This window comes from Orbicella faveolata, unplaced genomic scaffold (assembly GCF_042242905.1).
Source record: "Orbicella faveolata isolate gen_17 unplaced genomic scaffold, um_ofav_v1 contig_25, whole genome shotgun sequence".
Lineage (NCBI taxonomy): Eukaryota > Metazoa > Cnidaria > Anthozoa > Scleractinia > Merulinidae > Orbicella > Orbicella faveolata.
In genome coordinates this window covers 11,100,778-11,114,544 of record NW_028301553.1, presented here as the reverse complement: position 1 = coordinate 11,114,544, position 13,767 = coordinate 11,100,778, and the positions used below count along the sequence as shown (strand labels likewise).

At 40.8% G+C, this 13,767-nt stretch overlaps 1 protein-coding gene, 1 long non-coding RNA gene and 1 pseudogene across 2 annotated transcripts in view; 2 read left to right on the top strand and 1 right to left on the bottom strand.

The window, feature by feature from the left end:
- Positions 1-12,912, bottom strand: part of LOC110044054 (vascular endothelial growth factor receptor 3-like) — a 27,782-nt gene extending 14,870 nt beyond the window's left edge. The window contains exons 1-3 of the mRNA XM_020749575.2: positions 12,640-12,912; positions 2,931-3,302; positions 1,356-1,610 (exon numbers count right to left, since the gene is read on the bottom strand). Of these exons, the coding sequence (XP_020605234.2) occupies positions 1,356-1,610; positions 2,931-3,302; positions 12,640-12,715 (703 nt within the window). The 5' untranslated portion in view covers positions 12,716-12,912. The remainder of the gene's footprint in view (positions 1-1,355; positions 1,611-2,930; positions 3,303-12,639) is intronic.
- On the top strand, positions 3,684-5,455 carry LOC149108942 (uncharacterized; annotated as a pseudogene).
- On the top strand, positions 11,743-13,767 carry LOC149108941 (uncharacterized). Its single transcript, XR_016208270.1, has 2 exons — positions 11,743-11,921; positions 12,522-13,767. It is a non-coding gene; the product is annotated as an uncharacterized LOC149108941 (long non-coding RNA).

The following is a 13,767-nucleotide window of genomic DNA, read 5'->3' as shown; positions in this document are numbered from 1 at the left end:
AATTTACGCAACTAGAGTGAATAAAATAAATAAATAAATAAATAAATAAATAAATAAACAAATAAATAAATAAATTTACACTACTTAGAGAGGAGGCCACATCAGCCTTTGCTGGTTTTCATGCAGCTCCCCCATTCTGGTGGAATTGAAATTTGGAGATACGATGTTGGTTATTGTAGAGCAAGAGAGGAAAACCGGAGAACGCGGAGAAAAACCCTCGGAGCAGGGCAAGTAAAAAGCATTGACCAAATTTCACATTAAAGAAATCGAATAAGCACAAACACTTTGACGTACGCCTGGTAAGGAGTGTCTCCTCAGAAGTATTACTCAGTCATTGCTTTGTATGTGACACGTACATGTAATAAAACGTGATCCGTGGGAGCCTGTTTTCAACAGATTCCCTTTATTAAGCGCACTCTAGAGCATTTCTCGAGGATTTTCTCTTCATACAGGTTTGACAGTAGTTCGTCCAGACTTGAGATGAAAAGTTATGCTTTGGTACAAAAAGTCAGACAACGGAGGATAAACATTTAACGTATCACGTTAGCATTAAGTGATGACTCTATAAAGACAATAAGAACAGTACATAGGAAGAAGTTTATAGTAAGAGCGAATACTAAAACTACTGCTTGAAAATTTGCACACGGTACAAACGATTATCTAAGAATAGTAAGAATTGGATTTAAGGGAACTTCTTAAAATCATTAATAATTCATCAAGTTTAAACAAAGGAAATCATTACCGTGTCGGTGAATTTTACGAGTTTGTTCCTCAGGTTTTTCCTTAGTTTTATTTCCGAGTGAGAGGATATATCACGCCTCAAGACAGTGTTTGACCACATTTCCAAACATCTCGAGGTTGGTCAAAAATACTCCGCTGAGCGTCGTATTTTCAACTCTCTTCTCGGTGTTTGGAAATGGGGTCAAACACGGTCTTTCGTGTTTGATGTATTACCTCTAAAATGTTTGGTCAGCAGGTTATAGCCAAGGCAAACTTTGGTGCTACTATAATAACTGAGGAGTAAATATCTGGTTGTTTACTAATTCAGTATTGTACCACACAATGTACAGTAATGTAATGGTGTAAAGGAATAAAGTTATGTCGATCGTTTCTAAAGAAACTGTTGGACTGTATCTGAGGGCTAGTAAACTACTTAGCTGTTTATCAAATTGAGGTTCATGAAGGTAAATTAACCGCCGTAGCGATTTAGTGAGCGGACATTTCGATAGTTAGGGCTTTGCCAGAGTAATGAAGGGTTAATTTCTCAGTATCAGTTAACTAATTTTGTCAGTAGTAATTTTCCGTGAAATGTTGTTGTTATCAATAAATGTAGGAAATAGATAAATTTTACTCACAGTGAACCACAAGTGTTATATGCTTTTCATCACTTCCTGCTGAGTTGTTGGCTCTACAAGTGTACTGTCCATCATCTGTTCTGTGTATTCTACTGAACGTCAGAAACGCTGCTTTCTTCCCTGAACTTTTTACTGTTCCACTTCTGTACCATTGTACATCTGGGTCTGGTATCCCGGATGCCGTACATGTGATACTGACCGCTGATCCCTCATTATAGCTTGACTGTACCGATGAGAAGCTTATCTTTGATGCCTCTACAAAAAACAAACAAACAAACAAACAAACAAAAAAAGGTTTTTGAGTCATGCTTACCGCTATAGTAGAGGTTGACTTTGGAACATTTTGCGTCACGATTTTGGGGGCTCTGGTACATGCCTTGGTCGCGCAATGGATTTTCTTCAAGGGTGTTGAGACCATCTAATATGGGCGTAACTTCCCGCTGCTATTTTGCCAGGTTCTCTTTTAGGATATTACAGTCAGTGGTATTGAAACGCTACTGTATATGGTTTATTAAATTCCCGTTCCGGAATGCCAAGAGTGGCATGCGGCATCCATGATGGCGCAATGGCTTTATAATGAGAAAGTTCGAAGGCGGTACGGGAGGACTTGTCTCGACGTGGTTATTGTGATGTGCCCTTTGCACAAGACGCTATGGCAAAAGTATCAGGTGTCTTTGGAAAAAAGTCACCTGTTTTAGACTGTTTGGTAAAGCCACCACTTAAGTCCCGTAACGAAAACGAGCACGTTTTGAACAATTTTTATCAGAATTTATCAGTTACAATATGAGATTTTTCGAAAAATGTTTGCAAAATTCTCATAGGTGCGGATTTTTTGGGTAAAAACTTAGGCACATTATTTTCTTTGGATATGGAGAGCAATTTAAAATGCCTTATTTATTTACGTCAACTAAATTACATCTAGGTGGCAACTGAAAGACACAAGTCCTTAATGTAAGGACCACTATTGTTTTCCTTTTTTCATATCACTTAAACTCGAAATACATCGCAGTCTCTTCTTTTTCTTCGTTTAGTGACTTAGTTACAATATCGGTTCACGTTGATACACTCAATGAAGGGGTGAAAGACAGTTCTTTTGATAAATTTCTTTCATTGGTACTTAGTTGGCGTGCGGATTGCGGACCGATATGAGACTACAACAAAATCTCAAACTCGATTACTGAATAGTTTAATTTCGATTGAGAGGATATATCTAATACTCGAGACAGTATCTCGCCACAATTTTTTGATAAACACATTTAGATTTTCCAAAAATGCTTCGCTGCTTGTCCTAATTTCAACTGTCTTGTTTATGTTGGAAACCTTGATGTGAAAATCCCTGTCGTATTTGATGCATTAAGTGGAACTAATGAAGTTACTAAGTGGCAGATCTAGGGAAGGCATCCAGGAGCCTAGCTAGCTTTGCCAGCCAAATTTCTAACGGTATCATTTTCCCGTCGCCCTTCCTCCTCCGCAGCCCCACTCCCTCTGTCGAGCAAGACACAGCATATTTTAACTTGCAGCTCGCCCTATTTTGACTACTGTTAGTGTCTAACGTTATAACAAAAGCATATTCACCTTTAACTGCCAAGTAAACAGAGTCAAATTTTTGCAGATCAAAAAAGTCAGTCGGCTTTATTATACAGCCGTAAAATCCTTTATCACTCCTTCTGATTGAGGTTAGCGTGAAGATGACATGACCAGAGGATACGTCACCGCTTCCACTCACACGTCCACTGTATACTGAAGAGACTGTTACTAACAGTGAATCGTTTTTGTCTAGAGATACCAATACTCCGTTATTCTCGATGGCATTCACTCCAGCTTTCTTCAGTCCCCAATCGACTGAATTAACATCACCAGTGAAGCTCCAAGTAAACCTAACAGAGGAACCAACCAAACCTGTTACAGTGTTTCCACCATACTTTGAGGTAAACGCAATCTGACCTCCTGAAAAATATAAAACCGGACCCAAAGTCATTTTCCCAAAATGAAGAACAGTCACGTACGTAATTGCAATACCGTTGTCACAGAAAATTTAAAAAAAGAACAACAACAATAATAATAATAATAATAATGATGATGATAATAAAAATGATAATGATAATGATAGTGATAGTGATAGTGATAGTGATAATGATAATGATAATGATAATGATAATGATAATGATAATGGTGGTGGTAGTGGTGGTGGTGGTAGTGATAGTGATAACAAAACTCAGAAAAAGAAAGTGCGTGACAAAGGTGACGAAACAAGATATACAAGAGTCGAGAGGCTCGCTTCAGGTTTGCGCTGGACACAAATCCGGGAGTGAGGCAGCAGTGCAGGCAATGAACAGTTTATTCCAGGACGAGGAAACAGATGCAGTGCTGCTAGTGGATGCGTCAAACGCCTTCAATACACTAAACCGAGCCGGCGCCCTTCATAAGATCAGGGTTCTTTGTCCAGCAATTGCAATCAATACCTACCGAGCACCAGGACGACTATTTTTTAATGGGGGTAAAGAGCTCTGCGGAGGGTACTACGCAAGGCGATCCCTTAGTAATGTGCATGTATGCCTTCAGTCTACAGGCCGCGAGTCAAGCCAAACAATGTTGGTTTGCAGATGATGCGACAGGGTGTGGATCACTACAGAACATTAGGGTGTGGTGGGACGAGCTGACGATAGCCGGACTGGAAAATCGAAAATGCTGGCTTGCTTGTTACGAGGCCTGATAAGGAGGGGACCGCTAGGAGCATCCTTGAAGAAACAGCAGTTAACATCACCACAGAAGGACGGAAGCATCTGGGTGCGGCGCTGGGCTCCGGGTCCTATCTTGAGCATTACGTTAATGGTAAAGTCGAAGAATAATCGGTGGGGTAGGTGACAAAATTGGTTGAATTTGCTCCGTCGCAGCCCCATGCTTGCTACGCAGCGTTCACTTTTGGATTAAAACACTGCTGGACGTACTTTCTGAGAACTCTGCCTGATAGAGAAGATCTACTTGCACCTCTGGAGCGCGCAATAGCTGATGCCCTAATACCGTCCATTACAGGTCACAATTGTACACAAGCTGAACGCGCGCTGCTGGCGCGGCCAGTGAGAATGGGAGGCATGGGCTTAACAAATCCGAGAAAAAGCCTTGAGCCACCAGAGGCGCTTGAGCCACAAGAGGAAAACGAAGTACACGCTGTGCAACGCGAGATGCGACAAGTGAAGAATCAGTATCTGAAGCAAAAACTTGATGAGGTGAACGGCTCGATTTCAGGAAAAAACTTTTAGAGCTGTCGACCTTGCCACTCAGAAAGGTGCTTCTAGTTGGCTTACTGTTTTGCCGATTAGAGATATGAATTTTGATTTAAACTAGAGTGAGTTTTGAGACGCTGCAAAACTCAGGTACGACTGGGAAGTTCCTGATACGCCCTCTGCTTGTGTTTGCGTGCGGGGACACCTTCAATGTGGATCACGCCATGACATGCAAACGGGGCGAATTTATCATCCAACGCCATAATGAACTGAGGGATTTGGAGGCGGAACTGCTCCGCATGGTATGCAATGGTGTCGAAACCAAATCAGTTTTGCAAGACATCACAGGAGAAGAGTTGAATAGGGGAGCGAACACCACCCCTGATGCCCGGCTGGATAAAGTTGCTCGGGGATTCTGGGTGAGGCAGAGGTCGGCTTTCTTTGATGCCATAGTTTGCCATCCGAATGCAGACTCCTATAGAGATTTGGATCCCGATCAGATATACAGGCAGCACGAAACAGAGAAGAAGCGCCAGTACGCCAGCCGTGTGTTAGAAGTAGAGCAAACAACATTCACGCCATCAGTTTTCAGCACGACAGGTGGAATGGCGGTGGAATGTAATCGATACCATAGTAGACTTGCTGAGTTAGTTACTGCAAAGAAAAACGAAAGCTATGGACTACCATGTCATGGATCAGGGCAAGAGTGTCTTTTGCGCTACTGCATTACTTTGCTTAAGAGACTCGCGAGCTTCTAGGAGAGTCCACTTAGAACTGTCGAAAATTGACTTAGATGTTGAAAAAGGCAAAAATCGTTCAAATTGGAGAGGCAAAGAGGAAGATTTTTCCAAGCCAATCAGAAAAGGGGGGAAATGAACTATCCTTCTTTGCATTGGAGGGGAAAATCGACCAGCGGATAGAGAACGGCCTCTTTTGAGTGGTTACGATTTTTATTTTTGATGGCGTGACACTGCAAACCAGCCACAGAAAGCTGCTACAAACACCTCAAAATCCTCCCAAAACCAATGAAATTTGCCAAATGGACAACTCAAATCAGGCAGGGTCAGAATATTTTCTTTATTTTATCTTTTAAAAATAACATTTTATCTCGTTGCGCGTTTTTATCCATCGTTATTTTAAACTCCATACAATGCCTTTTATTAGAGCGCTCAACTTCTCAACGCTCAGTGTAACTCGACACCGCGCACTTTAGGTGGCCGCGTCACACTCGATACGCGTACATAAATCATTAATAATTACTTGATCGATTCTTCGAATCGTTAGTCTGGGACGGCTGTGCCCAAACATGTCTATAATATAGATGTTTAGCTGGAAACACTCGAGCTTGTATCCATCAGTTATAAATTAAATCTGTTGAAGAATCAGTATAAGGTGTTGCCAGTGGCAATGCTTCGAAGAATAAAACCCATTGAGGTTCCAACACAAGAGACTCGGTACCTCTTCGCATGAACAAGTAAGTCGTGCTTAACTTTCCAACCGAGCTAACTTACTGAACCATATTAAACACGATTCCGGCAACGATAAGTGCCCACAATCAATCTTAAATGGAAGGCCCTGCTCGTACTAAAACATTCTATACTGAGTGTTTCAGTGATGATCTGATAAGGAGACTATAAGAGACAAGCAACTTAACGCCATTCAGTCGGCTCCAGTTTCGTTTGGTATACCAGATGTTGTTAATATTAAGTTAATTCAGTCGATGAGGGATAAAAAGATCCCAATTAATACTTTCTTGTTATATGGGTTGATCTACCGATTGGAGTAACAGGCAGATCGGATATGACTGACATCATACAGATAGAAACACAGAGAGCAATGGAGAACTTCAGAAACAATCGACACGTGTGTGTTTTGAGCCTCATGTATACTGTAATACAAATGTCTTTCTGCCAAGAGATCTACCAGGGCGGTTTTCAATTGAGTGTTGTCAATACAACTAGTCACGAAAACCAATTGCCTGATTATTTTCGACACTCAATTGAAAACCGCTCTAAGTATGATTCACATATTCCTTTGGCTCACCGGAATAATCGATATCGCTAGTCGAATATTCTCACCAGATGAACCAAGGAACGTGGACCAACGTTCAAAGTTCCAGCTGTACAAACATAAGCATATGGGGATAACACGTACCTGCACGCGGAAGCAAAAGCAGTGCAAGAAGACAATTGCCGCTTTTCATGTGACGTAATCATTTTCCAAAATAAGAAATTACCAATCCTTCTGAAGTTTTAGTTTCATCAGATGTAAGACCCTTCAATAACTTGCTGTTTTGCAGCGTTTAAGCTCGACAGGGTTCCTCATTTTGAAATAGGGCACGTTTGAATTTCCAAGTTTATGCGTTGTGTGACATCAAAATGACAGCCCGATAAGGCCCTCGAATAGTCAAAAAGATGGGTTATTGCTCAAGTTTTTGCTAAATAAACAGTTGTTGCTATAGAAAAAGTATTAATTTCAATGTGTCGGAGCTCTAAACTAATAACTTTTCGTTTCAATGGCAAAACTCAATGACAGATGTTTCTGTTACTTTACGGCCGCCATGTTTGTGTCCCTCCGACGGAGGGGCACAAACATGGCGACTCCATACAAAGCTCTATAAATTTGTGTGAAACACTTCTCCGAATAGCGGGACAATGAAAAACTGCACAGACCTAAATCTTGGCGAGGTGGTTTATATATCAATCATCTTTGATTCATATCCCAGCTTCTTGACTTAATTTATCGAATAGTTCTGATTTTTATTTTTGATGGCGTAACACTGCAAACCAGCCATACCAGTATGCGGGTATTGGAAGCAAATTCAAGAAACTCATCTCATCGAGTTCACGATCAGTGGTCCCAGGACTGTGTGAGATTTGTGATCAAAGCACGTACTTCACTGCCAAATGCGTTCACGAGGATTGTTTTGAATTGTAAAGCTTAGCTACGCATGCTGAAATATTCAAGTGATTAGCGACGGGAACTTAAGCGGACACGACTTGGCTAAGCAATCGCCGCTATTTAGTGCGCAAGGCGCCATAACGAGATGACGAAAAACGAGGACAAAAAGAAAGAGGAAAGGGTTACACTGATAGGGACGCTCATTATTGAAAATCCCTACATGAAAAACCTACTGGTAAGGATCCATTTTTCAGGAATTGCTGGTTTTCAGTGTCACGCAATTCAAAATAGATCAAAATAAAAATCAAAACCGGTCAATAGATTAAGTCTAGAATCTGGGAAATGAAAGAAGGTAAATATGCAAAGACTCTCGCCAAAATTCTGGTCACAGCAATTTTTCTTATGCGAGATATGCGGAGAAATTTTTTACCCAAATTTATAAAGATTTGTATGGAGACGCCATGCTGGTGCCCATCTGTATGGGCACCAACATGGCGGCCGGAAACCAACAGAAACATCTGTCACTGAGTTTTGCTACAAAAGCGTGAATTTATCCCTCGAGGAACTCTAAAACATTAAAATGATACTTTTTCTAAGACGTGAACTTTTCAGATAGCCAAGTTCCCCGAAATAAGTAACTTTTTTAACCATCATGACAGCTCTCTAAGCCGTCATGTAAATGCCGCGTCACGCAAAAGCTTAGAAGTTCAAGCGTAGTTTATCACAAAACCAAGAACCCATTCGGAGCGAAAATTTGTATGAATATTAGTTTTCAGCTGCTCTTATACATCATTTAAGTAAAATCTCAGGAAGATCAATAGTTTTGTAGTTCAAATTTCAGTGACGTCATGTGAAAACCAGCTATAGCTCCGTGCAGTGTTAATTTGTCCCTAAACTGGCACGACCACATTTCAAACAATAATCATTTCAAGAAGAAAATGACGACCGGAATTTTTTTGGGTGGCTACGATTTTAATTTTTGATGGCGTGGCACTGCAGACCAACCATAGAAAGCTGGTACAAACACCTCAAAATCCCCCCCCCCCCCCCCCCCTCCGCCAAAACCAATAAAATAGGCCAAATGGACAACTGAAATCAGGCAGGGTCAGAATATTTTCTTTATTTTATCTTTAAAAAATAACATTTTATCTCGTTGCGCGTTTTTATCCTTCGTTATTTTAAACTCCATACAATGCCTTTTATTAGAGCTCTCAAATTCCCAACGCTCAAAGTGTAACTCAACACCGCGCACTTTAGGTGGTCACGTCACACTCGAGCGCGGACATAAATCATTAATATTTGATTGCTTCCTCGAATCGTGAGTTTGGGACGGCTGTGCCCAGACATGTCTATAATTTAGGTATTTAGCTGGAAACCCTCGAGCTTGCATCCATCAGTTATAAATTAAATCTGTTGAAGAATCAGTATGAGGTGTTGCCAATGGTAATGCTTCGAAGAATAAAATCCATTGAGGCCCCAACACAAGAGACTCGGTACCTCTTCGCATGAACAAGTAAGTCGTGCTTAACTTTCCAACCGAGCTAACTTACTGAACCATATTAAACACGATTCCGGCAGCGATACGTGCCCACAATCAATCTTAAATGGAAGGCCTTACTCGTACTAAAGCATTCTACACTGAGTGTTTCAGTGATGATCTGATAAGAGACAAGCAACTTAACGCCATCCAGTCGGCTCCAGTTTCGCTTGGTATACCAGATGTTGTTAATATTAAGTTAATTCAGTCGATGAGGGATAAAAAGACCCAAATTAATACTTTCTTGTTATATGAGTTGATCCACCGATTGGAGTAACAGGCAGATCGGATATGACTGACATCATACAGATAGAAACACAGAAAACAATGGAGAACTTCAGAAACAATCGACACGTGCGTGTTTCAAGCCTCATGTATACTGTAATACAAATGTCTTTCTGCCAAGAGATCTACCAGGGCGGTTTTCAATTGAGTGTTGTCAATACAACTAGTCACGAAAACCAATTGCCTGATTATTTTCGACACTCAATTGAAAACCGCTCTAAGTATGATTCACATATTCCTTTGGCTCACCGGAATAATCGATATCGCTAGTCGAATATTCTCACCAGATGAACCAAGGAACGTGGACCAACGTTCAAAGTTCCAGCTGTACAAACATAAGCATATGGGGATAACACGTACCTGCACGCGGAAGCAAAAGCAGTGCAAGAAGACAATTGCCGCTTTTCATGTGACGTAATCATTTTCCAAAATAAGAAATTACCAATCCTTCTGAAGTTTTAGTTTCATCAGATGTAAGACCCTTCAATAACTTGCTGTTTTGCAGCGTTTAAGCTCGACAGGGTTCCTCATTTTGAAATAGGGCACGTTTGAATTTCCAAGTTTATGCGTTGTGTGACATCAAAATGACAGCCCGATAAGGCCCTCGAATAGTCAAAAAGATGGGTTATTGCTCAAGTTTTTGCTAAATAAACAGTTGTTGCTATAGAAAAAGTATTAATTTCAATGTGTCGGAGCTCTAAACTAATAACTTTTCGTTTCAATGGCAAAACTCAATGACAGATGTTTCTGTTACTTTACGGCCGCCATGTTTGTGTCCCTCCGACGGAGGGGCACAAACATGGCGACTCCATACAAAGCTCTATAAATTTGTGTGAAACACTTCTCCGAATAGCGGGACAATGAAAAACTGCACAGACCTAAATCTTGGCGAGGTGGTTTATATATCAATCATCTTTGATTCATATCCCAGCTTCTTGACTTAATTTATCGAATAGTTCTGATTTTTATTTTTGATGGCGTAACACTGCAAACCAGCCATACCAGTATGCGGGTATTGGAAGCAAATTCAAGAAACTCATCTCATCGAGTTCACGATCAGTGGTCCCAGGACTGTGTGAGATTTGTGATCAAAGCACGTACTTCACTGCCAAATGCGTTCACGAGGATTGTTTTGAATTGTAAAGCTTAGCTACGCATGCTGAAATATTCAAGTGATTAGCGACGGGAACTTAAGCGGACACGACTTGGCTAAGCAATCGCCGCTATTTAGTGCGCAAGGCGCCATAACGAGATGACGAAAAACGAGGACAAAAAGAAAGAGGAAAGGGTTACACTGATAGGGACGCTCATTATTGAAAATCCCTACATGAAAAACCTACTGGTAAGGATCCATTTTTCAGGAATTGCTGGTTTTCAGTGTCACGCAATTCAAAATAGATCAAAATAAAAATCAAAACCGGTCAATAGATTAAGTCTAGAATCTGGGAAATGAAAGAAGGTAAATATGCAAAGACTCTCGCCAAAATTCTGGTCACAGCAATTTTTCTTATGCGAGATATGCGGAGAAATTTTTTACCCAAATTTATAAAGATTTGTATGGAGACGCCATGCTGGTGCCCATCTGTATGGGCACCAACATGGCGGCCGGAAACCAACAGAAACATCTGTCACTGAGTTTTGCTACAAAAGCGTGAATTTATCCCTCGAGGAACTCTAAAACATTAAAATGATACTTTTTCTAAGACGTGAACTTTTCAGATAGCCAAGTTCCCCGAAATAAGTAACTTTTTTAACCATCATGACAGCTCTCTAAGCCGTCATGTAAATGCCGCGTCACGCAAAAGCTTAGAAGTTCAAGCGTAGTTTATCACAAAACCAAGAACCCATTCGGAGCGAAAATTTGTATGAATATTAGTTTTCAGCTGCTCTTATACATCATTTAAGTAAAATCTCAGGAAGATCAATAGTTTTGTAGTTCAAATTTCAGTGACGTCATGTGAAAACCAGCTATAGCTCCGTGCAGTGTTAATTTGTCCCTAAACTGGCACGACCACATTTCAAACAATAATCATTTCAAGAAGAAAATGACGACCGGAATTTTTTTGGGTGGCTACGATTTTAATTTTTGATGGCGTGGCACTGCAGACCAACCATAGAAAGCTGGTACAAACACCTCAAAATCCCCCCCCCCCCCCCCCCTCCGCCAAAACCAATAAAATAGGCCAAATGGACAACTGAAATCAGGCAGGGTCAGAATATTTTCTTTATTTTATCTTTAAAAAATAACATTTTATCTCGTTGCGCGTTTTTATCCTTCGTTATTTTAAACTCCATACAATGCCTTTTATTAGAGCTCTCAAATTCCCAACGCTCAAAGTGTAACTCAACACCGCGCACTTTAGGTGGTCACGTCACACTCGAGCGCGGACATAAATCATTAATATTTGATTGCTTCCTCGAATCGTGAGTTTGGGACGGCTGTGCCCAGACATGTCTATAATTTAGGTATTTAGCTGGAAACCCTCGAGCTTGCATCCATCAGTTATAAATTAAATCTGTTGAAGAATCAGTATGAGGTGTTGCCAATGGTAATGCTTCGAAGAATAAAATCCATTGAGGCCCCAACACAAGAGACTCGGTACCTCTTCGCATGAACAAGTAAGTCGTGCTTAACTTTCCAACCGAGCTAACTTACTGAACCATATTAAACACGATTCCGGCAGCGATACGTGCCCACAATCAATCTTAAATGGAAGGCCTTACTCGTACTAAAGCATTCTACACTGAGTGTTTCAGTGATGATCTGATAAGAGACAAGCAACTTAACGCCATCCAGTCGGCTCCAGTTTCGCTTGGTATACCAGATGTTGTTAATATTAAGTTAATTCAGTCGATGAGGGATAAAAAGACCCAAATTAATACTTTCTTGTTATATGAGTTGATCCACCGATTGGAGTAACAGGCAGATCGGATATGACTGACATCATACAGATAGAAACACAGAAAACAATGGAGAACTTCAGAAACAATCGACACGTGCGTGTTTCAAGCCTCATGTATACTGTAATACAAATGTCTTTCTGTCAAGAGATCTACCAGGGCGGTTTTCAATTGACTGTTACCAATATGAATAGTCAGCTAATCTCAAACCGCAGTAAAACCAAAACCAAAACCAAAGCCAAAAGCAAAACGAATTGCGCTGATTACTTTCGACACTCACTGAAAACTGCTCTAAGCATGATTCACATATTCCTTTAGCCCATTGAAATCAGCGATATCCGGCTAGTCGAATCTGCTCACCAGATGAACCAAGGAACGTGGACCAACCTTCACATTTCCAACTGTACAAACACAAGCATATGGGAATAACACATACCTGCACGCGGAAGCAACAGCAGTGCAAGAAGACCATACCAGTATGTGCGTATTCGAAGCAAATTCAAGAAACTCATCTCATCAAGCTCACGATCAATGGTCCCACGACTGAGTGAGATTTGTGATCAAAGCACGTTCTTCACTGCCAAATGCGTTCACGACGATTGTTTTCAATTGTAAAGCTTCCTTACGCTGAATTATTCAAGTGATCAGCGAAGGGAACTTCAGCGGAAATGCAGGGTTGGTCACGTTGTTTAACCTTGCATACTTGTGAAGATTTAGTCCAACGGTTGTCACGCAAATCGGACCGATACCAAACAATCGCATTCGATATTGCCACCATGACTTGGCTATGCAATCGTTATTTAGTGCGCAAGGCGCCATAACGAGATGACGAAAAATGAGGACAAAAAGAGAGAGGTAAGGGTTACAGTGACAGGGACACTCATCGGAGTATTGAAAATTCCTCCATAAAAAACCTGGCGACCAAAATCCATTTTTCAGGAATAGCTCCTTCCAGTTTGAATTTGTCCCTAAACTGGCACGAGCACATTTCAAACAATAATCATTTCTCGACAACTACTACGCCGGCTAAGGGTCCTCGTGAATTCTTAACACGTTAACAATAGGGTCTTAAAGATACTCTACGGCGAACTACTACTACCATTACTTTAGCCTGAGTGACTAGGCTGACAACGCCATTTTCTCCGCAAAACTCAAATGGATTAAGATTTCGCTGTAAGGCAACGGCGCGTGCAGCCTCTAAGTGTCTTCGCAAAAGTAGCTTCGTTTATGGAAACCAGGGGCTTCATTCCATTTTCATACGACATAGGCTCATGAAAAACGACTATGATTTCCTCCTCCTGTATCTGTGTTATATTTATACACCACAGAATGTCTCACAGAACTTAGATTTGCCTTTTAGAACCGCCTATAATTCCAGCCACAAAACAAAATAACGACCTTCCCAGTAAGGCCCTCGCGCTCGGTTAGTAAGAGGTTATTAAACTTTTTATGTAGACCTGCAAATTTCATGTTTCTGAACAGCCTTAAAAGTGGAAAAAATAACGGCGGTTTATAGTGAAAGTACAACCAGGTTTTAGGTTTTATATAACTTCTTATTTTATTA